The 22,206-nt window shown below is 35.7% G+C and overlaps 3 protein-coding genes across 9 annotated transcripts; 1 reads left to right on the top strand and 2 right to left on the bottom strand.

The window, feature by feature from the left end:
- Nucleotides 1–888: 888 nt before the first annotated feature.
- On the top strand, nt 889–1,617 carry LOC114385067. The gene is made up of 2 exons (XM_028345026.1): nt 889–1,185; nt 1,286–1,617. Exons 1-2 carry the CDS (start codon nt 997–999, stop codon nt 1,388–1,390), a joined length of 294 nt encoding a protein of 97 aa, XP_028200827.1. The 5' UTR covers nt 889–996; the 3' UTR covers nt 1,391–1,617.
- A 772-nt stretch (nt 1,618–2,389) lies between these two features.
- Nucleotides 2,390–6,802, bottom strand: LOC114385066. Of its 6 annotated transcripts, none has more exons than XM_028345022.1 (5): nt 6,521–6,802; nt 6,351–6,391; nt 5,555–5,618; nt 5,388–5,470; nt 2,390–2,979 (listed from the first exon to the last, which is right to left on the bottom strand). In XM_028345022.1, exons 1-5 carry the CDS (start codon nt 6,543–6,545, stop codon nt 2,899–2,901), a joined length of 294 nt encoding a protein of 97 aa, XP_028200823.1. In that variant the 5' UTR covers nt 6,546–6,802; the 3' UTR covers nt 2,390–2,898. The 6 variants fall into 6 exon arrangements, with proteins under 6 accessions (XP_028200823.1, XP_028200820.1, XP_028200825.1 ...); XM_028345019.1 differs by lacking the exon at nt 2,390–2,979 and adding an exon at nt 4,838–5,282; XM_028345024.1 differs by lacking the exon at nt 2,390–2,979 and adding an exon at nt 4,838–5,182.
- Nucleotides 6,803–8,265: 1,463 nt separating this feature from the next.
- On the bottom strand, nt 8,266–11,797 carry LOC114385065 (probable beta-1,4-xylosyltransferase IRX10). Of its 2 annotated transcripts, XM_028345017.1 has the most exons (9): nt 11,701–11,797; nt 11,266–11,589; nt 10,949–11,095; nt 10,777–10,841; nt 10,604–10,673; nt 9,396–9,614; nt 8,917–9,060; nt 8,684–8,819; nt 8,370–8,599 (listed from the first exon to the last, which is right to left on the bottom strand). In XM_028345017.1, the coding sequence occupies exons 2-9, from the start codon at nt 11,575–11,577 to the stop codon at nt 8,370–8,372; spliced, it is 1,323 nt and encodes a 440-aa protein (XP_028200818.1). In that variant the 5' UTR covers nt 11,578–11,589; nt 11,701–11,797. The 2 variants fall into 2 exon arrangements, with proteins under 2 accessions (XP_028200819.1, XP_028200818.1); XM_028345018.1 differs by lacking the exon at nt 11,701–11,797 and having other exon boundaries at nt 8,266–8,599; nt 11,266–11,588.
- Between the last annotated feature and the right edge of the window lie 10,409 nt (nt 11,798–22,206).

Genomic DNA, 22,206 nt, shown 5'->3' with positions numbered 1-22,206 from the left:
TTAAATATAGTAAAAATCATATATATTGGTAAGTATTTCCGATCCTATCACACAGACGGCCCCGGCCGGGTTCAATCACGCTTTTTCTCATCTTTACCTTTTATAATATGCATTTTTTGTTTTTCAGTCTAGATCCTTGTAGCATTAAAAATCAATTCCAAATTATTGGAGAGAAAAAAATTCAAAAACCTATACTTGTCTTTTACCAATAATTTTAGATTTTAGAAGCTATGAAGATCTTTTATTTGAACTGGGAGAAGCAATTAAGTTGTATATATCCTTAATTGGTGATCGGTAGGTCATCCAATCAAAGCCATTTTTCAGAGGAGAAAAGCCATATTCCATTTACAAACTTTTTTTAACAAAACATTTTTAGTAAAAAATTAAAGGTTAATCCTTAAAATACTAATTTATTTAAGGATATGATCTCACCTAATATGGATTCCCCGAATAAGCAATTTTTTTTATCGCACAGATAAAAAATATAGTTATTTGTCAATTATACTATACTACTTTGGTATTTCATTTACAACTTAACATAAAGCAAGCTAGATACAATTAGCTAGTAGCAAAGAATAACTAAGGGAGAAGTTGGTAGCTAGTAATATTATTGCAGCTAGTTATGTTATGATTATAGCCATTTATTCGATTCAATAAAAATTGATTTTTTAAATTTTTGATCCGTTTGAATTATTTGTTTTATTTTATTTTTTTATAATCTTGACTCTCAAGTCAGTGACACTTTTTAACATACCAAAAGAGTATTTGATTGTTTCAAAATAAGAACAATTAATATTACATTAAAAAATAAACATCACACTTATTATGAGAAAAAAAAATACACGGAAAAGATATTTGACTGTCCAAATCCAATTCCCAATGTCAACGTATTTCGTGTCTTTCTAAATCAGTAAAAAACCCTTAAATCACACCACAAAAGAAGTCATACGCTGATATTCCTCTGACAGACACACACACGTTTCTGAATCATAGGAAATGTGTCCACTCAGGTTCATTCTCATATTCCTGTCGGCAACTCTTGCTGGCTTCTTGGTCCTCAGAAACCTGGGATGGCAACCTGACCACATCACTGACACTGAGTTGGAGGACGCAAACAATGAAGATGATCACACCACCCTAACCTCAGATGCTGCTTCTCCTTCCTTAAACAATGCAACTTCCATGGTAGAAACAACCCTTTTCCACCTCTTCCTATTTGTGCTTCAGATTTCACAAAAATAATGTCTTTTTGAAAAACCCTAATGATTGGTGATTCATGCATCAGGTTCAGGGTGCATTGCTATCTGGGTTCTGGAACCTCCTTGACATGGCTAGCGGTCGCTATCTTTGGAAGCAATTGGTCTCATCCTCTTCCCCAAAGCCTGAATGAACGGTCACTTGACATGGAATATATATAGTTTTAATGGTAATAATTAATCATAACATAGATGCAATAATCATGATTCATGACATGTGGTTTAGACTTCTCTTCTAGTAATTGCTTTTTGCTTTTCTTTATGTAAAGTTGTAAATGGAATACCAACGTTGTGCAGTATATCAGCAGTTGGTTGGTAGTTAACCATGTCTCTTATATAAATCACCATGGATATGCTGAAATTGGTCAAATTTTTAAATAAATCAGTATTTCATTCATGGAATTAGTATTTGGCTTTCTGAAAATACCGAAAATCTGGAAACTGGCCTTCTTAATAAATGCTTTTTTAATAAATTAGAGACTAAAATAAATGCTTACAAGACTAGAACGGGTTTTACTCGGATACGCTACCAATCACTAATAAAGGATGCAACTTGCTTCACCTATATAGTCCAAAAAAAAGAAGATCTTTATAGCTTCTAAAATTCTTCACGAAAGACAAGTGTAGGTTTTTGAAATGTTTTTAACCAATTATTTAGAATTGATTTTTCAATACTACAAGGATCTAGGCTTTTTGCTGTGCGGAGTATTGTCTTTATTAGATTTGGTTTTGGAAGAATATAATCCAGGTGTAGACAATTGCTTCATTTCTGAAAGTAAGGATTAGTCTGATGAAATCAGAAAAATAAAACTTGTTCTAATATAAAATCTGTAATTAAATTAAAATTAATTTTAATACACATCTCAATTCTGTTAAAATCAATTGTACTTGGCTTCAAAACAATTCTACTTAGCCTCAAAGTGTGAAGATTTGCTTGGATATTGTTTGTGAGAATCATTATTCTAGACAGAGAAGAATAATATGAAGTGTGTTTTGAACTTCAAAATATTAGGGTTAATATGTTGAGATCAATTATGTTACATTAGTGACACAATTACCTTCAGAAGAAGGTAATTTTATAAATGGGCAAGCTGTACGCCAGAGAAAATCAATAAAGAAACTAAACCATTTATAGTTTTTCTTCATAGGCCACTACATTCTCATTATTCAGTCATGTCCTTAAAAACACGAGGAGCCACTAGAAACGGCTGTTAACTTGTTAACCATTAAACATTCAAACTAAACAAACATCTGCCAACAGAATTTGAGACACAAGACGTATTAGTGTATTACAATATGGTCATGGCAATGCAAAGAAAGCATTATTATTCAAAATAAAATTTCATATTATGTGATGCACAAATAATAAGGCATGAGACATTGAAAACCAAGAAAATGTTGTACTTAAGACTGTGATTGTTGTTGCTGCTGCTGCTGTTGCTCCTACTGTTGTGATTGTTCTTGATGATTAACTAGCCAAACCCAAACAATATCCTTAAGAGCCCGCCTTATCTCCTCTTTCAATATTTTCTCATATTCCAATGTATCCCCGTTTGATTTAATTTATTCTATCTCCACCAAATGCAAAAGTGGAGTAACCTCAAAGATCTCTGCATCAATGGATAAAATCCCCTTCCTACCTTCATGAATGCCCTCTAATTTCAACAATCCTGCAGCCCTTTTCTTTATTTTCAGCTTCATCTGCTTCACGATTTCTTCCAGCCTGGAGAATGGAGATGATGATATCGAAGGCATTTATAAAATAGTAAGTTTCTAATAATTTAAACGGTAATATAAAGCTAAAAAAAAAGGCAATCAATTTTAAACTTAGAAATAATATAGAGATAGGTTGAGAGGGACGGACAGATAAGAATTATAATGTATACGGACGAAAATCAAAGATAGTCGAGAGAGAGTATGAAAAATAAGACTCTCATATTTCTTAATTCTAAATTACAATACAAAGTGAAGTTTTGTAAACCAATTTTAAAATGATTTTGCAATTCACAAATTACTTTAAAATTGTATGTTATACGCTGAATATTAACTTAATACTTTCTAAGCTTGAAAAAAGAGATGATTAGGCAGGGCGTTGTTTTGTGAAATATATATAATAGTAGTGTTATATATATACAGATACAACAAGCACAAGAGTTGTAATACAATCTTCCATAGTTCCATAGTTCTATTCACTTCAAAGATTTGGATCTTTCAACTCCAAAAGAATGGCTGGAAATCGTGAGAACGCAGCTGCAGGAGCGAATCCCATTCGTGTAAGGAGGACACACATCCGTTGGACTGAAGAGGAACACAGGTATGTCTGTGAAAGAAACACATTTCTTTTTAAGGCTTTATTATATGTTTGTTTCTGAAATGGGTTCTTCTTGGATTTTTACTTCACCCATTTACTTCTTTTTTTTTGTTTTAATCATTGTTTCTTTCCATTTTTCAAACATTTAATTGTTTTGGGTCAAAGAAAAGTGACCAATGACAAAAATAAACGTAGCAAGTGAATTTATCTTCTTTTGTTCTTCTTCCTGGTTTCGATAAATCAAATTGTTTTCTTGACTAATGAACAAGAAATGCTGCTTTTGGTGAAGTTGTTTACTGTAATTCAATGCAAAAAAAGAATGATTTCTTTTTAATCATTAATTAGGAATCGTGGCAGAATTTGCTAATCGGTTTTTCTTGAATTTTTTTACTTCATCTGATTGTTTCTTTCTTGTTGGAATTATTATTTTCAAAGATTCAGTATCTTTTTTGCCTTTTTTATGATAGGAGGTTTCTTCGCGGGATCGAACTATATGGCGCGTCAAACGTGAGAGATATTGCCAAGAATGTTGTATTGACCAAAACTCCAGCCCAAGTTAGTAGCCATGCACAGAAGTATTTCCAACGCCAAAAGAGTGGCAAGAAGGCAAGACCTAGCATATTTGACATTGAACCAGTAGTGGCACAGCCACAGAACATACATGACAGTGAGCCAGTAGTGGAACAGCCACAGAACATACATCACAGGGAACCAGTAGTGGAACAGCCACACAACGCAGAGCTGCCGGAGCAACCAATCCAACAAGGGCTAAACCAACCAAACAATATAATAACCAATGATTTTCTAGCAAATTTTAAATGAAAATCTAGAGGAAACTGCACTAGTTTCATGGTATAATGATCCAGATAGGCCTCCTTTAATATCAGACAAGTTTATGTAAGAAGGAAGCCTTAGGAAAAAGGAGTTAGTTTTGCAATTTTGTAATTGGTTTGTGAGGTACCAGGTTCCTTAAACTACCTGGCTTGTACCATTTTGTCTCTCTTCAGAATAACACAGATTGTTACATTCCTTTTTCTTCTATCAGTTACTTGCATGCTTTCTTTCTCCTTAATCCTCTATGGTTCAGTTCTATCATATAACCAACATTGAAAATTCTTTCAATTATGTTCAAATCCCAATAGTTTTTGGCTTTTTTGGTACAGAAATCCCAATATCTTGGCATGCTAATATGATTCATTTTATACAACTATCTATTAATAGAAATAAGAGTTTTGGCGACTTCACTATAATAGTAGATGAGGATGACAAATTGACAATCAAGAGCATCTAATATGAGCTCGTAAAGAAATAATATTGGAATAACATAACAGTATGAGAAAAATTGATTTGTCCAGAAAATTAACTTTCTCCCAGCTTATCAACAGGGAGTTCCCATTTGGAAAATTCAATCAAGTTTCTGCTTACAATATATAGATAGATCCATTGTGCAACCAAAATGTTTCAGCTGAGGAATGTGTTCCACGCGTTGCAAGCAAGTTTCTGAATCTGAAGCATACTCCCACAAGCACCTAACTTGTCAACCACGAGCTATTTATTTTTTATATGTAAGGGGGTATTCGTGATATAGATTCCTGGTACTGCAATGTTTCAAGACCTATTCGAGTAAATGGCCATTTTATTGATATCTGACTATGATAAAAGACATTCTGGTATGGAAATTCTGTTTGATATGATAATATAACTGGAACATATTCCTGGCAAATGGAATATGGTTATTGCTTCTCAACTCTCAAGTAAACTCATCTGGTCTAGTGATATACATATAAAGATATATATAGGGAGTTGAAAGAGAAACATACCACAAGAATATACCACCTCTTTCCCATATCTTTATAATATACACATGTTGCCCATGATTTGAAAAAGGGGAGCACCAGCTCCTCTGAAAACAAACAAGACAATAGACACATCACATATTAGTTATTATTCGTATTATTTTCAGAATACAAGGATAACTCAATGTTACCTGGAAAAACAAAGATGTGGTTGATGGCCTCCAGATATGCCAACATATGGCATTGGCTTATGACCTGAGTAGAGAGAATTTCATTTTAACCAAAAGCAAAAGCAATTTCAAGTGAGGGAATGAAATTTAGAATTAATCAATTACTTTGACAAAGGTGTGGTAAATTTCTTTGTCGTCAAGGCCACTCAACGCATGCACATTTAACATAGGATGGAGAACAGATCCACTTCCTCTGTTTTAATTCCAGATGTAACTAAAACATACATATATCAGACATTAGAAAGATTACAGCTACAATATTGCTTCAAAGGATAGAAGCCCATTAATTTAGACAAAAACACACCAGAAAAATGTAAGCAAACCAAAACAATTGGTACTAACATCAAAAGAACAAAATTGAGAAAGAGGAAAAGAAACCATGCGTGCAGTTGTTCACAATTTCCAACAGAAGCTGAGTTCTAGTTCTCAGGGCTTTAACATCATGCAGATCATATGCATTGGTCAGAAATCTAACAAGTACAGGTTCAATGAAATTCTCTGCTAATGCAGAAACAAAAGCTAGGCAATTGCTTTTGTTTGTGGGAATTGTCAAAGGTCTTGATCAACATCAATTTTGAGCCAGGAATGATCTTACCATAGAGGCATCTGAACTATAATTAGAATCCAATGACCCAATTGAGGTGTTACTAAGATCCACTAGCAAGTTGGAATCAATGAAATAACTTCCTAAACTATTGATGTATGTGTTTGAAGATTCCCTTGAGTGAATATCTTCTGCTTCCCTGAAGATGCAAACCATTCTGACTACATCGGAACTGCGTATCACACAGGAAAGTGCTGAAAAGACAAAGGTGTGTTACATATGATATACTAAAAGCACAAAACAATTGTCCAAAATTGTGGTCACCACTCACAATCATGAAATGACAAATTTAAAAATTGAAATAATAAAATTCATAACTCAACTACAATGAATATAGCTGTAAAGCATCTTGTTGCGGTGAAGATGATAACACAACGGAAATAAGCTATTTCTCGCAACATCGAAGGAACCAGGGAACCCAAATACCCATAACGAAGAACAAATTTCTTAATCGAAAAATTACAAAGTGTAGGCTCATCAAACTTCGTTGTATTTGCCGATAATCAAATCCAAACAGGACCCCAAGGATGAGACAATGTTTATGTTTCTTCACTTTTCGTAGGAGTCCTAAAATCTAAAGTATACAACGTACATGTCCATGTAGAGTTTCGAAGATATAAAAACATTTTGCAATTGGTTATTAAAATAAATTTTTATGATTTGATAATAAAAAAAATTGTGATTTTAATTATTTTTTTTGAAATTTTAAAAATAAAATTTATAATCTCTGAATTTTAATATTTTTATGATTAAAATAGTTATATATATATATATATATATATATATTATTTGATAATATACTTTCCTCAGGAATCTTTTAAGGTAAATAAAAATATTAATAAACAAACAATTTCTATTTTTTTAAGATCTTATTTTCAATTGACTTTTTAGCTTGTTCTCTCTTAAGGTGGGTGGGTACTTTCTTCCTTACCATGTCTTTCTTATGGTATTCTATCTTAATATTCAGCCAAACAATCCTCTAAAGGAATAGAGGCTGCAAAAGGTACTTGGACAATTAAGTAAGATTTCGACCCAAAAGGATAAATGAAAGTAATAAATAAGTATGCAAGTTGACCACATTGTCACCACATTGACCCTCTTGATTTGGATCCTCTCCCTGGTCTATCTATTAGAATGATCACCTGACCAAGTTGACCGAAAGATGTTACCAGATCTTCAAATTCAGCAATGGGATCGATCCTCCACTAGATCTTCAAAATCAGCAATTCCTTGACTTCATTGACCATTATAGGTTGGCTCCCACTCCAGATGGAGCTACCCCAATACCACCCCTTGATCACATAGTTACAAGAACTACTATAGTTAAACACACCCAATAATCAGTGAACGACTGAGTATTTCTTAGAGACTTCAAAATGCAAAGCCTTGGAGAAGCCGCATTACTTCCATCCTATGTTATGCTCTTCTTCTTTTTTTTTCTTTTTTGCAGTAAAATATACTATTAAGTTTATAACTAATATAGCAAGAATAGGGTCTACTGCGGTGGAGAAGTTTCAAGTGGTCCACCGGTGGACCTTTTTGCTGCAAAAATGATGCATGTCGTTAGCTAAAGCGGCTTCTTCAGTAGTGTCGACGGAGTCAAGCCAAAGCCTTGCATGGAGCCAAAGCCCTGTTGGTGCGTACGAAAATGTCCACAGAAAATGGAAGAGAAAGAGAAAGAGGATTCGGATTAAAAAAATTAAAACTTTTAATTAATTATTAACTACTTAATTGTATAAAAATTTATTTTTTAACAATTAGTGAACATATATGTTGACCGGTAATTGACCTATAGGTAAAATTACATAAAAAAAAAACTGGTACACCCTAGACAGACCCAGCAAGAATATTTGTTTTACTAATAATAAAATTAGGATTTTTGGTGACTTCATTATCAAATAAACTTCTAAAAATCATGATGAGTTCAACTCATCACTAATCCAAACACACTAAAACCAAAGTATGAGTTAGCGTTGAGCAGATTTGGCACCTCATGAATAAGATACCATTTTTTATGAAAAAGTGGACGAACCCATGCTGATATCTTGTTTATAATAGTAGATGAGGATGAAAATCAAGAGCACCTGAAATGTGCTTGTAAAGAAATAATATTGGAATATCAAGGTATAAGAAAAATTAATTTATACAAGAAATTAACTATCTTCTAGCTTATCAAGGCAAAGGCACAGGGAGTTCCCATTTGGGAAATTCAACCAAGTTTCTGTTTACAATAGATCCATTGTGCAACCAAAATGTTTCAGCTGAGTGGTGAAATTGCCTCACTTTCCTTTGAAGTTCCCACATAATTCCACGCATAGCTGAACAAGATTCTGAATCTGAAGCATACACCCACCAGCACCTAACTTGTCGACCACGGGCTATTATTTTTTCTATTTCTTCATCTGCACAAAAAAAAAAAAAAGATTTAAAGCTAAAATATGAAAGAGGAGGGGTATTATGTGTGGAACTGAGAGGTGTATTTCGACCTGGTATAGATTCCAGGTACTGCAATAGTTCGGGGCCTATTTGACTGGATGGCCATTTTATTGATATCTGGCTATAGTCGATGACATTCTGGAATGGCAATTCTATTTGATCTGATAATATAACTGGAACACATTCCTGTCAAATGGAATATGGTTATTGCTGCTCATGTAAAAGCCCATCTAGTCTTAGAGATACACATAAAAATACACATAGGGAGGGAGAGAAAAAATACCACAAAAAAGGACTCGTAGAAGCGAAGGGTCCAAGATGACTCCCCACGTGGAGCGAGGCAAAACTTGGAATTGCGTAGGTGTTCAAAATATTCTTTCCTTCCCAACTTGTCAGGTCCACTGAATTTCAAATCTGGACATTCCAACTGTTTGTACCATCAATACATGCTGCTCAATATTTTTTGTACCATTAAAAATATATTGGTGGGACAGAATTGCTTTGACATAAAACTAAGAAAAAAAATTGTAATCTTAATAAACCTAATGATTGAATTGACATGGGGATTGGATCCATGTAAATGATAATCATCAGTGTTTCTCAGCCATCACAAGGTTTGCATTAGCATCACATTCACTGAACATACGCTAATTTTGTAATTTAATAGAATTCAAAGCTGAAAAATAATCCTGACAGTATTATGATGAATTATGATGGCAAATTTTCACTTGGAGATCCAACCCAACACAGAAGATGACATACCTTCTCAGGAAACTGCTTTGAAAGCTCTATAAGCTTAAGACGACCTGCTTTTCCTTGTGCACGCCCTAAATAATTAGCTAAGTACTTCCGCTTTGACAGAGGCAAAGGCTGGACCGTGGTATCCCCAGTTTTAGTCATACCATCATCAATATTACCTGGAATGATTATATCTTTCCATGTATTAAAGGCACTTGTATCTCTCTTGTCAGTCCGATCCCCCTACATTGGCATGTCAAAGAATGGATGTTTAGTGATACTAACGTGATGGATAGAGATATGGGAATATGAGGATCTTGCAACAAAAGAAAATATTGCAAGATAGTTTTTAAAGGGAAAAAAAATCCAAATTCCCAAATTTTTTTAATTGAACCAAACAGTTATAGCAACATTTTTGGGAACCAACATCAACATCAACATGCCCAGCAAAGTTGATTCCATGAACATTATTCATTCAGCACACCAAACACTCTCTTACCAGGATTAAGCTTTTGAGCAATGCCTCCACAGGTATAAGGTATAAGAAAATTAGACAGAATTATTTGTCATTTCTGAGGATGCATATGACCTCATACACAACCGGAATCAAACATTGGCATGTTGAACAATCAAGCATCATACCCACAAAAGACAATGCAATTTCATCTTTACTTGTTCTTGATCATTCCAAAGCTTATTCTTTTCAGAATTACCATCACTAACAAAATGCCAATGCAATACTCTAGAACCTAATTCTTCGGGTCTTTCAAGTACACAATCAGGACAGAGAAAAACTAAATGTACTTAATAAAAGGTAGGTTCCCGGCTCACAAGACTTTATAAGTTTTTCCCCAAGTACATTAAAAAGGTAAAATCTAAATCAAAATCACCACCACGAAAACTGAAGGTAAAACATACACTCGCTTAATTTTCAATCAAGTTTGAATCCTTATATACTATTTTCACTCAAATAAAAATCAGAAAGTGGTGAATAAATGATTTCACATGAACAGTTCACAATTTCCATATCCAAACCATTTCACAAACATGTCACATTCCCTACTTTGTTCCCGGCTTGTTTCTACACTACACACAATTCCATCTCCAAAATGGTTAAAGACGGGATTCGTTGCACCAAACAAACAGCTTGATTCATAAACATCATGCAGGCAATTCTATTCTCATAAGCAGAAAAAAAAACAAACTCTGATGATAGGCAAAAAAGAGTTCACCTCTGGCGTAAGAATAATGGAACGGTTTATATACGTTGCCCATGACTTGAACAAATGAGCACCAGCTCCACTGAAAACCACAAGACAATAGACACATCAAGCATTAGCGTTTATTTGCAATGTGTGCTTTTCAATTTTCACAATGCAAGAAACAACTAAATAACCCTTTTTACCTGGGGAAAACAAATATATGGTTGCGGCCTCCAGATAATCGAAAATACGGCATTTGACTTATGACCTGCGAGAAGTTAAATTTTTTATTATTAGTTTTGATTAAAACAAAGCAAAGCAATCTCAATTTCAAGAGAGGCAATGAAATTTATAACTAATTAATGAATTAATTACTTTGACATAGGTGCTGTTAATTTCTTTGTCGTTAAGGCCACCCATCATTCGCGCACATTTCACATAAGATGGGACGAAAAACAAATCCGCTTCCTCCTTCTTCCATGTCCGTTGTTTCGATTGCAGAAGTAACTTGTGTATTTTCACCTACGCATTAATTAACCATTAATTAGTGAATCAATGATTAATTAACTAATTAGATTTTTCTTTTTTTTCCCTAAGAATCAAAGACTGATACCAGAGACTTTACGACAATTCACGCACTCTATTCAACCCATTGAAGAGAAAATTGGAAATGGAATTGATGAATTGATTACCTGACTGCCCCACTGGCCTTTGAGGCAAGCTTCGTCTGTGATCTTAGCGTCCCTTCCGCGCAAGAGCTCCTTCAAACCGTCGATTTCGTCTTCTTGGTAGACGTAGATCTTGAGGGATAGCTGGGACTGCCCCCACTGGAACCGGGGTTGCGACACGTGGACGACGCTGGTGGAGAGCGTGGAGGTGGAAAGCATTCTCGTGAAGAAGAAGGTGGTCGCCACGAGGAGGAGGGCGCCGATCTGGTGCGTGCGCGTGCACAGAGGCTGATGCTGGTGGTGCGACATTGCTCTCCATTTGTTGCTCGCGCTCATGGAAGCGGCTTTCTGAACAAAAAAAGATATGTATGTGTTAGTTACTTAGTTACCAAAGTGGTGATGAAGGAGATAGGTGGGAACGGCGCCGTGGAAAATAACGGCGAGTTTCGATAGAGATACCGGAGCGAACGTTCGCGACTTAACGGAAATGGGTTCGCCGTTGCTCTTCACTGTGACGGAGAGAATCAAGATGCTGAGAAGGAAGGGTCAAGTTGATATAGAACCAATAAAATAATTGGTTTTGTATTGTTTTTAAAAACTTGTTTTTTTTTTCTTTGAATTTTAAATTTTAATTTAAAATATTGTAAGAATAAAAAAACCACACATTTAATAAGAATTGCGAATAGATATAAATTGTTTATGTTGATTTCTTATGATTTTATATTATATTACTTTATTTTTTTATTTTTTATTCTGAATTTAAACATGTTGTTGTTGATAAATATTATTGTATTTTATTAAAATTTAAAATTAAGTATTTTGATATATTTGAGTTAGATTTTTGTGTGTACTTTAAATGTTAAGAATCAAATAAATAACATCTTATTTAAGTCGTAAGTGTTGTAAAATTATGCTATTATATTTATTTAATATTATTTAATTATTAACGTTATTTTATTAAAATCGATTCAATCATGATCTAATGAATCTTGAATGAGTTTCTAATTTAATGGCTGATCCAATTTAAAAAATATTGATATTTTGTGCATGTGTGGTTGCTTTAAAATTTATTGTACATAGATCCTTTGAAATCTATATATATATATATATATATATATATATATATATATATATATATATATATATATATATATATATATATAACTTTTTGTTTGCGATATTACTTAGAATTGGATTGTGATACGTCTTAAGTAAATAATTATTCAAATATACATTGGTCTATGTAAATTACTATTTTTTTGTATGACCTTCTTTGGTTAATAAGATTTTTTGATAGTGTGATGTCTTACTGATATAACTGTATATATTGTTTGTATTTTATTTATTGTTGTTAACATGTAAGATTCATGGTCATACTTTTCAAGGAAAAACAATTGATGATTAAGTTAAGATTCTTTTCAAGGTTTGATTGAATGAGTATAAAATGTGTGCAATACTATATATTGACCCCTTTTTTCACTTAAGTAAAATTATGAGAATATTTTTTATCACAAATTTTTCCATACCAAAATAATTTTGACACCGGTTCTCTAACTAACTTTGTCAATTTTTTTTAATCCCAAATAGAGTAACCTTATTCTCACCTGTGTTTTCTAGTTTTAAATAAGGTTATTGCCTACTGTTTGATAAAATTAAAATATTCATAAGAAGCAAGAGATATATATACACACGATTCTCTTGATGTCAAATGAATGTTAATGCATACTAAATTTAAAGACAAAAATTAATGCCTTAAATGGACCACCCCCGTTGCATTTGCAAGCAAGAGGGTTGACAATTGAGATGGGCATGAGCTCCAAATGTTAATTATCTTCATGAGTTTCACCTATGAAGCATGGACACTCCAGCTCTTTGTCATGTCCAGTGTCCCATACGTTTCCGTGTCAAGTATCCGACACCGACACGTCATCCGTATTACATTTTATATTTTGGATATTACAGGTCTCCTCGTGTTGGTGTCGGTGTCATGTCCGTGTCGATGCTTCATAGGTTTGCACAGGAGTTGCCTTGCTGAAGAATGTGACGGAATGACAATCCAACTTCTAGCTAGGAAATCTCTGATACATTATCAATGAGAAGTGAGGATGAAACAAATTTATATCCTTCTGAACTAGGTCCAAAGCAAAATGGGTGTCTGATTCACATATGATGAATCTGAATCCACCATCCCAATCTTTCATCAAACCATTATAAACGACAATGATTTCAGCTTTGAGCTAGGCTCGCTGAAATACCACAAGAACCTGAAAAGCAAGAGATATAAATTTCCACAAGCTTATATAAGTTCCCAAGTAATCACAAATCATACCACCAAAACCAGCTATTCCCAGATTTCCAAAGGAACTTCCATCTGTGTTAAACTTCACAAAAGGAAGAGTTGGAGTAGTCTCCCAAGAGATTAAACGACCTGGTCTGTGACTTTTTGAGTGTTGATAGTAAGCCATAATATCCACATGAAGGGTCCGGATTTTGCTGTAAATGTTCCAAGGGTTCAAAGATAATGCTTGTAGACTTGTTAATGTTGGATATAGACCTAGTCAATAACATCAACCTGGTAGACATTAGCATCATGAATGAGAGAAGTTGCAATCACAGAGCAAATGAATAGTTGTTTTTCCTTTTCATTGTCGCACCTGTTACAAGAAAAGCGTTAGTGGGAAGGGCTCCCATGGAGGATGAGCAATAAAAAGTGTTTAATGTTCTTAGGAATATGCAATCTCTAGATAGTTTGGGAAAGGAGTAGACTCTGGATTGTGAGTGTCACCAAATAACATCATCCTCCAAATTATTATTAAGAATATAGCTTTGAAGGTGTTTTTTAAGGTTATCTAGAATATGATTGCAACTCGTTCAAAATGCCAAACCCCATTTTGGTAGATATCACAAAGGCGCAAGTTGATATCTTGAATATTGACAAAAGAAACCATCTTGCACACACACAAAAAATCCTCTTTCAGCTATTTGTCATGCCACAATGAAATTTCTCCCTTGCCAATTTTGACTTGGAATCCTAATTTAAGATGATAGGTAGCCTTAACAATAGAATTCCAAGTGTAACGAGATCTTTGAATAATTAATGCATGGAGTACAGAAGAGTCATTCAAATATTTTGTTACAAGCGTTTAATTAGTTTCTCCTTCTCGTGCATGCATGATATCCTAAGAATGCTTGCCTAAGAGGGATATATTATCCCAATTCACCCAATGGCAGCGATCATTCTCCCATATGAACCGTCTAATAAAAGTGTCAATTTTCTCACAAATCCCATAAGGGACCCAAAGATTTTATGGCATGTGGCAGCGACCAAGGAGAAGAGCGAGAAGGAGAGGAGAAATTAAAGTAGTGCAGGAAAAAGTGAGGATGGAATTTGAGAAGCGAAGAAGAGGTAAACAAAGCGGTTGATTGATATTATTGAGGTAAGAATGATTAATTAAGAGGCTAAAAACAAAGAAGGAAGAGATGACTAGCTATAACAAAAATGCCACAACCATGAGAATTGAAGTCTTTTGCTTCAACCATCCATCAGCCCATCAAATAGAATTGAATGCTTTCAATCTTCATTGGAAGCAATATGATGTAACTCATTTGGATAATTGCAACCTCACCCCTTATAATAGGATCATAAATTCTACCATCACCTTTCTCAATAGTAATAACACTAGTTAGTAACTCTCTGCATATCGCGGATCATTTATCATAATATTGTTTAATATAGTATTTATATTTTATATAAGCTTCATACAAAACAATGTAATTAAAATTGGTTGATCATATTTATTCATTATATTTAGCTTATAATTTTATTATTCATACTTTTTTGCTACTTGTTAGCCCATATTTTCGACGGGCTAAAATATGCTCTAAGTATGCATGGGATATCGTCTCGAGGTTCGAAGCGTATTACAGAGCAAGAGTATGGTCAGGACCTGCTCGAATCGAAAAGAGAGGAGAGTCTTTAAGAAGGAATTCCCAGGTTCAAAGGAGTATTTACGAAGTACAAAGCTAAGACAAGAAAGAGGACTTCGAGTTATTGGGCAATTCGAACTGGTGTATGGACGAGTCGAAGTCGAGGCAGCAAGAGTTCTGGACTTAGCGTAATTTCTGAACAAATCTTCACCGAATCAGTTCGATCTCGAGCAATGTGGATAACCGTTCTAAGGAGCAGTTATGTGCATGTGAAATGTACGTGGCAGGACACTTGGCATTAGGATAGTGTTCGACCGTTAGGGCAGTTTATTTTCGAATGCCTATATATAGCAATTTTTAGTTAGATTTCAAGGTCGCAAATCATTTCTACAGAATCCTTACACTCAAAGTACCCAGCGCAGAGAGAAACGAGTACACAAGGAGAATGTATGTTTGTTTGTGAACCATTTTAAATTTCTGTAAACTTTACGTTTCGAATGCAATGCAATTTACGCTTCACTTTAGAATTCCTCTTTTAAATGGTTCATTCGATCGAGTGAACTAACTGCTCCTTTACATTCTGCAATTTTCCTCCCTTGTTAATTTACTTCCAGCATTTCGATTCTGTCAAAGAATTTTCCTTTCCTTGCCTAGTTATTTCCAGCATTTCGATTTCTGTTAAACAATTTTACTTTCTGCAAATTTCGAACCAGTGAGTGTTTGTTGCAATGATGAACATTAACGGTTTTATGTTTAAAGCAAACACGCAAATGACATGCTCCTGAGATTCACTAGTTGGTCTCGCAAGCAATTAACTTAGACTAGCGGTTGTTTACCAAATTCCAGTGTAAACAAATTGGCACGCCCAGTGGGACGGGTCAATTGTGTGTTTTGGTTTTAAATTATTTTTAAAGTTTTGTTTGTTGCAGTTGGTTTATTGCCTTCTTAATTGTTTTGATTTTGTATGCATTTAAGAAGTGGGAAATCTGTTCCACACTTAACAGAATTCAAAACTCGTACAAGGATGGCTAGACCACCCCCAAGCAATCGAAACAATGACCTTCCAAATATGGAGGGGCAACCAACGCAAACATCTGTCAGTAATGCCAATATAAATTCTGGTATAGGAGCAATTCCTGACCAAACTGTTGGCACGATTAGTTCAACCGCTTCGACGGTTATGAATCAAACAGGGGTAACCTCTCCCATGACCAACATGACGTTGGCAAGTTCGACCACGTCAGCATCTGCTTTTGCCCCTTGGAACAACCCTAGTTTAGGGAATCCCAGTGGAAGTCCCTTTCGACCGCCTCAAAACCCTCTATATGGCATGCCTACATCTTTGATGGTAGGGTTGCAAAATTCTCAACCAAACATAGAGAATCTTAATATGTCCTCTCCATCAGGATCTGTAGCGGGCAATCAAGGTAGGGTAATTCCGCAACATTTAACTAATACATCCGTTTTGTCACTCAGACAACAAATGGATGAAAGTAACCATGATATGGTTAACATGTTAACACAACAAATAGGAACTGTTATTAACCCTTTAATTCAAAATACAAATGACAGTTACCAAACGTTAACAAATCAAATAAGTCGAATTGCTGACTTTTTTGGGGCACCACCCATACAACAACCACCAATTCGACAGATCCAAATACAGGCGCCTGTCCAAGAGATACAGATGCCTAATAACCCCGGGATGCAAATGGCTCAAGCACCACAACCAGCGGCACGCATAGAGCCACCAGTCCAACAGGTCGAACCAAACCCTGGTATAGTATTGGTAAATAGGAACCAAAATGCTGATGAAGTAATAGGGAATATTCAACAAAACCGTTTCGATATGCAGAATAACCTAGCCCAAATGGTCGAAACGATTTTGGTGCAGAATGGTTTGAACTTAGGCTTACACAGGCCTAATTTTGTGTCTCCATTATCTGAGTATGTGTTACAGACAGAATTACCAAGGGGTGTGAAAATCCCTAAGTTTACCAAGTTTGCGGGAGAGACAAATGAGTCCACTGTCGAACACGTTGCTAGATATTTGGTTGAAGCAGGGGATTTGGCTAATAATGAAAATTTAAGAATGAAATTTTTCCCTAGTTCCTTGACTAAAAATGCTTTTACATGGTTTACAACCCTTCCTCCTCATTCCATACATAATTGGAACCAATTGGAAAGGATTTTCCATGAGCAATTTTATATGGGACAGTCTAAGATCAGCCTTAAAGAGTTAGCCAGCGTTCGACGCAAGGCACTTGAATCAATTGATGATTATTTGAACAGATTCAGACTCTTAAAGGCAAGGTGTTTCACCCAAGTCCCTGAACATGAATTAGTCGAAATGGCTGCTGGTGGCCTAGACTATTCGATTAGAAAGAAATTAGATACCCAGTATTTAAGGGATATGGCTCAATTGGCTGATAGAGTTCGACAACTCGAACGGTTGAAGGCCGAAAAGGCTAGAAATTCTAAATTCCACAAGAAGGAAAAGGTTGCTTATATCGAAACCAATGACAGTGACCAGGAGTTCGATATTATATATGAAGATATCGAAGACAGTGAGGTTGATTTAGCAGAATTAAAACCTGGACCTCCTTATGTTTGTAAACTCCTTAGACCTTCCAATGGAAAAAACCCTGTTGAACCTAAAAATGATAAATTTATGTCTAAAACTTATACATTTGACATAACTAAATGTGATGAAATATTTGATTTATTAGTCACAGATGGCCAGATTGTTGTTCCTAAGGGCTTGAAAGTACCCCCAATCGAACAACAGAAAAAAAGGGGTTATTGTAAATTTCATAATTTCCTTGGCCATAAAACCTCACGTTGTGTTCTTTTCAGGGATTTGGTTCAAAAGGCTCTTGACGAAGGAAGGCTAAAATTTGGTGAGAAACCAAAGGTTGTTCAGGCAAATGCTGAAACATCCAAAGCTGCCGAAACTCTCTATGCGGAGCCCCAAGAAATAATGATGGTCGAAACAATGGAGGTGTCCCATGTGCAAGTTCAGGATGTATCTGAAGAGGATTACAACGAACAGATGAAGGTTGTTTATCCTCAGGCTGAGGAGGAGTTAATTGATTTCTTGAACAGATGCAAACTCGAAAACAAGATTGTGATGCTCTGCCCTCGCTGCAGTGCAGTATGTGATAAGGAGGCTACTGAGGGCCTCAAGAAATACCAAGTTGTTAACAAGGGGGCAAGGCAGAACCAACGTTTCGATAAAGGCAAAAGAGTTATGGTGCAGTCGAATACTAATCAGAAGTCGGGTCGAAGGAATACTTTCGCTCCTCCTGGTTCAGTGCCGGTCGAAAAATGGATGCACCAGGGACTCATAAGGTTCAACAAAGGGATTATGGAAGTAGGTGGTTCGAGTGGAACGAAGCAAATTGGCCCACAGGAGGCCAATAGGTACTCGTATAGGAACAATTACAAAGGAAAGAATCCTATGACGAGGACCCAATGGCGTAGGTTCCAGCGTCAGAAGAAATTGGCCCAGCAGAACCCGCAAATGGGCCAATATAAAGAAGTATCTAGGAGGCCAGTAAAGGAGAGACTCCTGCCTCCAGTGGATGAAGACAAGATGGAGGATGAGGATCTACTGGATTCTGAGCCAGATTTCGATGTCATCTGTGTGGTATCTATCTTGCCATCTGAATATGATGTCCAATCTGAAGTTACTGAGATCGAAAGTGAGTTCGATCATTTTGATATGGCTGACCCAAAGCCAGTATGTTACTATGTTATGAATAATGGCTGTGTGGAAGAGCAGTTAGCTTATTTCGAAAAGCCAGATTTTCAGATGAAAAGTCATCTCAAACCTCTTTTCATCAGAGCAAAAGTTGAGAATGTTGGAATCAACAAAGTGCTCATTGATGGAGGAGCGGCTGTCAACTTAATGCCTCGATCTATGCTCTACAAGATCGGGAAACATGACACTGATCTATCTGCCCACAACATTGTGCTTTCGAATTATGAGGGCAAAACTGGCTATTCTTTGGGAGCCATTCAAGTAGATGTTGCTGTAGGCAGTATAGTTCGACCAACTCTTTTCCTGGTGATACAGTCTAAGGCTAATTTTAACTTGCTACTAGGAAGGGAGTGGATTCATGGAGTTGGAGCTGTGCCATCTACCCTTCACCAGAAGCTCATTATCTGGAGGGAGGATGGGATTGTGGAAAATATAGAGGCGGATCAAAGCTTCTATAAGTCAGAGGTCGATAATGTTACTGCACAAACCTTTGACAAAAAGTTGGCCAACATAGCGCCTTGTGGTGACAAGGAGGCTGTTGTCGAATTGAGTGACAATGTTGTCCACTCTGTCAAACTCCATCCTACCTATGGGTTTATATGGGAGAGGGAGGAAATTAATGCTGTTCCTTCTGAAGATGGAGTCATTCCACCAACTGGGTGGAATATATATGAAGATTAATATGACTGAGGCCACTGCATGGGCCAGAATTACGGCTTATATGGCCGAAAATAGACTAAATACGGCCTTTGAGGCTGAATTTCAACAAAATATGGCAGATGAAGCCAAGATCGAAGATCATGAAAACAAAGAAACAAAGGATCGAAGATTGGATTGTATTTATGATGATGAGCCGCTGGGTTTTGAGAAAAATCCCATAAGTGAGGCGCCAAAGATGCAGGCTCAAGATCCTTTGGAAGAGGTCGATATTGGAGATGGCTCGATTAAAAGGCCAACTTATATCAGTGCCAATATCACCTCAAGTTTAAAAGAAAGCTGGTGCCTCTTCTTAGAGAGTTTAAAGACTGTTTTGCTTGGGATTACCACGAAATGCCTGGGTTAAGCAGAGAAATGGTCGAAATGAAGTTACCTATTAAGGAAGGAAAAAGACCAGTAAAACAACTACCGAGAAGATTCGCACCAGAAATCATGTCCAAGATCAAGGAAGAGATCGAAAGGCTGCTGAGGTGTAAATTCATCAGGGCTGCCAGGTATGTCGAATGGTTAGCAAATATAGTCCCTGTCATTAAAAAGAATGGAACTCTTAGAGTATGCATAGATTTTAGGGATCTAAATAATGCTACACCTAAAGATGAATATGCTATGCCAGTAGCAGAAATGTTGGTAGATTCAGCAGCTGGTTTCGAATATTTAAGCATGTTAGATGGTTATTCTGGTTATAACCAAATATTTATTGCTGAAAACGATGTGTCGAAAACAGCATTTCGATGCCCTGGTGCTTTAGGCACTTATGAATGGGTGGTTATGCCCTTTGGGTTAAAAAATGCTGGGGCCACTTATCAAAGGGCCATGAATTCCATGTTTCATGATTTTATTGACACATTTATGCAAATTTATATTGATGATATAATCATCAAATCCTCCTCAGAAGATAGCCATTTGGATTACCTTAGGCAATCTTCGAACGAATGAGGAAACATGGATTAAAAATGAATCCATTAAAGTGTGCTTTTTGTGTGCGTGCAGGAGATTTCCTAGGTTTTGTGGTGCATAAAAAAGGCATTGAGATAAATCAAAATAAGACAAAGGCTATTCTTGAGACGAAGCCTCCTTCGACCAAAAAACAGCTTCAGTCTTTGCTAGGAAAAATCAACTTCTTGAGGCGATTCATTTCGAATCTAAGTGGCAAAGCTCAAATTTTTTCGCCATTACTTCGACTCAAGAAGATGAACCATTCAAATGGAATGAAGAGCATCAAAAGGCTTTCGATGAAATTAAAGAATATCTGATCAAGCCTCCCGTGTTAATGCCTCCTAGTCGAAACAAGTCCATGAAGTTGTATATTGCTGCGTCTGACAAGACCATTGGTAGCATGTTGGCTCAGGAAGATGATGATAGCATAGAACATGCAATTTATTATCTTAGTCGTGTACTAAATGATGCAGAAACTAGATATACTGCCATAGAAAAACTTTGTCTTTGTCTGTATTTCTCTTGTGCAAAACTTAAGCAATATATAAAGCCTGTTGATGTTTATGTGTATTCTCATTATGATGTTATTAAGCACATGTTGTCAAAACCGATTTTTACACAGTAGAATTGAAAATGGGCTTTAGCATTAACAGAATATTCTTTAACGTACAAGCCTTTGAAATCTGTTAAGGGTCAAATTGTGGCAGATTTATTGTAGATCACTCAGTGGTCGAAATGTCGCAAGACTATGTCGATACAGAGCCATGGATTTTGTATTTCGATGGTTCGAAACACAAACATGGAACTGGAATTGGAGTTTTAATAATATCCCCCAATAAAATTCCAACTAAATTCAAGTATAAAATCAAAGGGCTTTGTTCTAATAATGAGGCTGAGTATGAAGCTCTAATTACAGGCCTTGAAATTTTAATTAGCCTGGGGGCAAGAAATGTTAATATAAGAGGTGATTCAGAATTAGTGTTGAGGCAATTAACACAAGAATACAAATGTGTTAATGAACACTTAGCAAAATATTTTGTTATAGCAAGTTCTCTTCTGAATCATTTCGATTATATTAACATTGAGCATGTACCTCGACAAGAAAACCGAGAAGCAAATGATTTAGCCCAAATAGCTTCAGGGTACAAAATGTCGAAGGAAAAGTTAACTCAGTTGATCGAAATAAAAGATAAACTGGTGTTACCAGAGCCATTAAGCACTAAATTGCCAATGCCAAAACTTGTGGGGGCAAGTATACCACAAAATAATGAAGATGAAAGTATGAATGATCTTCAGGAAAAAATTCAAATTTTGGCCATTGACAATATGTTAGATAATGATTGGAGAAAGTCCATTATTGAATATTTGGAAAATCCAATAGGCAATGTGGCTCGAAAGATTAAATATAGGGCCTTAAATTACGTGATTATGGGAAATGATTTGTTAAAAAAGACTGCAGAAGGAGTGTTGTTAAAATGTCTAAATGAATCAGAAGCATACTTAGCAGTTTCCCATGTTCACAGTGGGGCTTGTGGATCACATCAAGCAGGCCATAAAATGAAATGGCTTTTATTTCGACAAGGTTTGTATTGGCCTTCGATGTTAAAAGACTGCATAGAATT

This window comes from Glycine soja, chromosome 14 (assembly GCF_004193775.1).
Source record: "Glycine soja cultivar W05 chromosome 14, ASM419377v2, whole genome shotgun sequence".
Classification (NCBI taxonomy): Eukaryota; Viridiplantae; Streptophyta; class Magnoliopsida; order Fabales; family Fabaceae; genus Glycine; species Glycine soja.
This window is presented reverse-complemented; position numbering and strand designations above follow the sequence as displayed.

What these genes read in the sequence shown, in the direction of transcription:
- LOC114385067 (XM_028345026.1), top strand. Translation starts at nt 997, where the DNA reads ATGTGTCCACTCAGGTTCATTCTCATATTCCTGTCGGCAACTCTTGCT. An exon ending in TAAACAATGCAACTTCCATG is followed by an intron (nt 1,186 to 1,285) that starts GTAGAAACAACC and finishes TTCATGCATCAG; the next exon opens with GTTCAGGGTGCATTGCTATC.
- LOC114385066 (XM_028345019.1), bottom strand. Translation starts at nt 6,545, where the DNA reads ATGCTTTACAGCTATATTCATTGTA. An exon ending in TTACAGCTATATTCATTGTA is followed by an intron (nt 6,392 to 6,520) that starts GTTGAGTTATGA and finishes TTGTCTTTTCAG; the next exon opens with CACTTTCCTGTGTGATACGC. An exon ending in AGAGGTGGTATATTCTTGTG is followed by an intron (nt 5,283 to 5,387) that starts GTATGTTTCTCT and finishes TCCATTTGCCAG; the next exon opens with GAATATGTTCCAGTTATATT.
- LOC114385065 (XM_028345017.1), bottom strand. Translation starts at nt 11,577, where the DNA reads ATGAGCGCGAGCAACAAATGGAGAGCAATGTCGCACCACCAGCATCAG. An exon ending in TTAACAGCACCTATGTCAAA is followed by an intron (nt 10,842 to 10,948) that starts GTAATTAATTCA and finishes AACTTCTCGCAG; the next exon opens with GTCATAAGTCAAATGCCGTA. An exon ending in GTACCTGGAATCTATACCAG is followed by an intron (nt 8,600 to 8,683) that starts GTCGAAATACAC and finishes TTTTTTGTGCAG; the next exon opens with ATGAAGAAATAGAAAAAATA.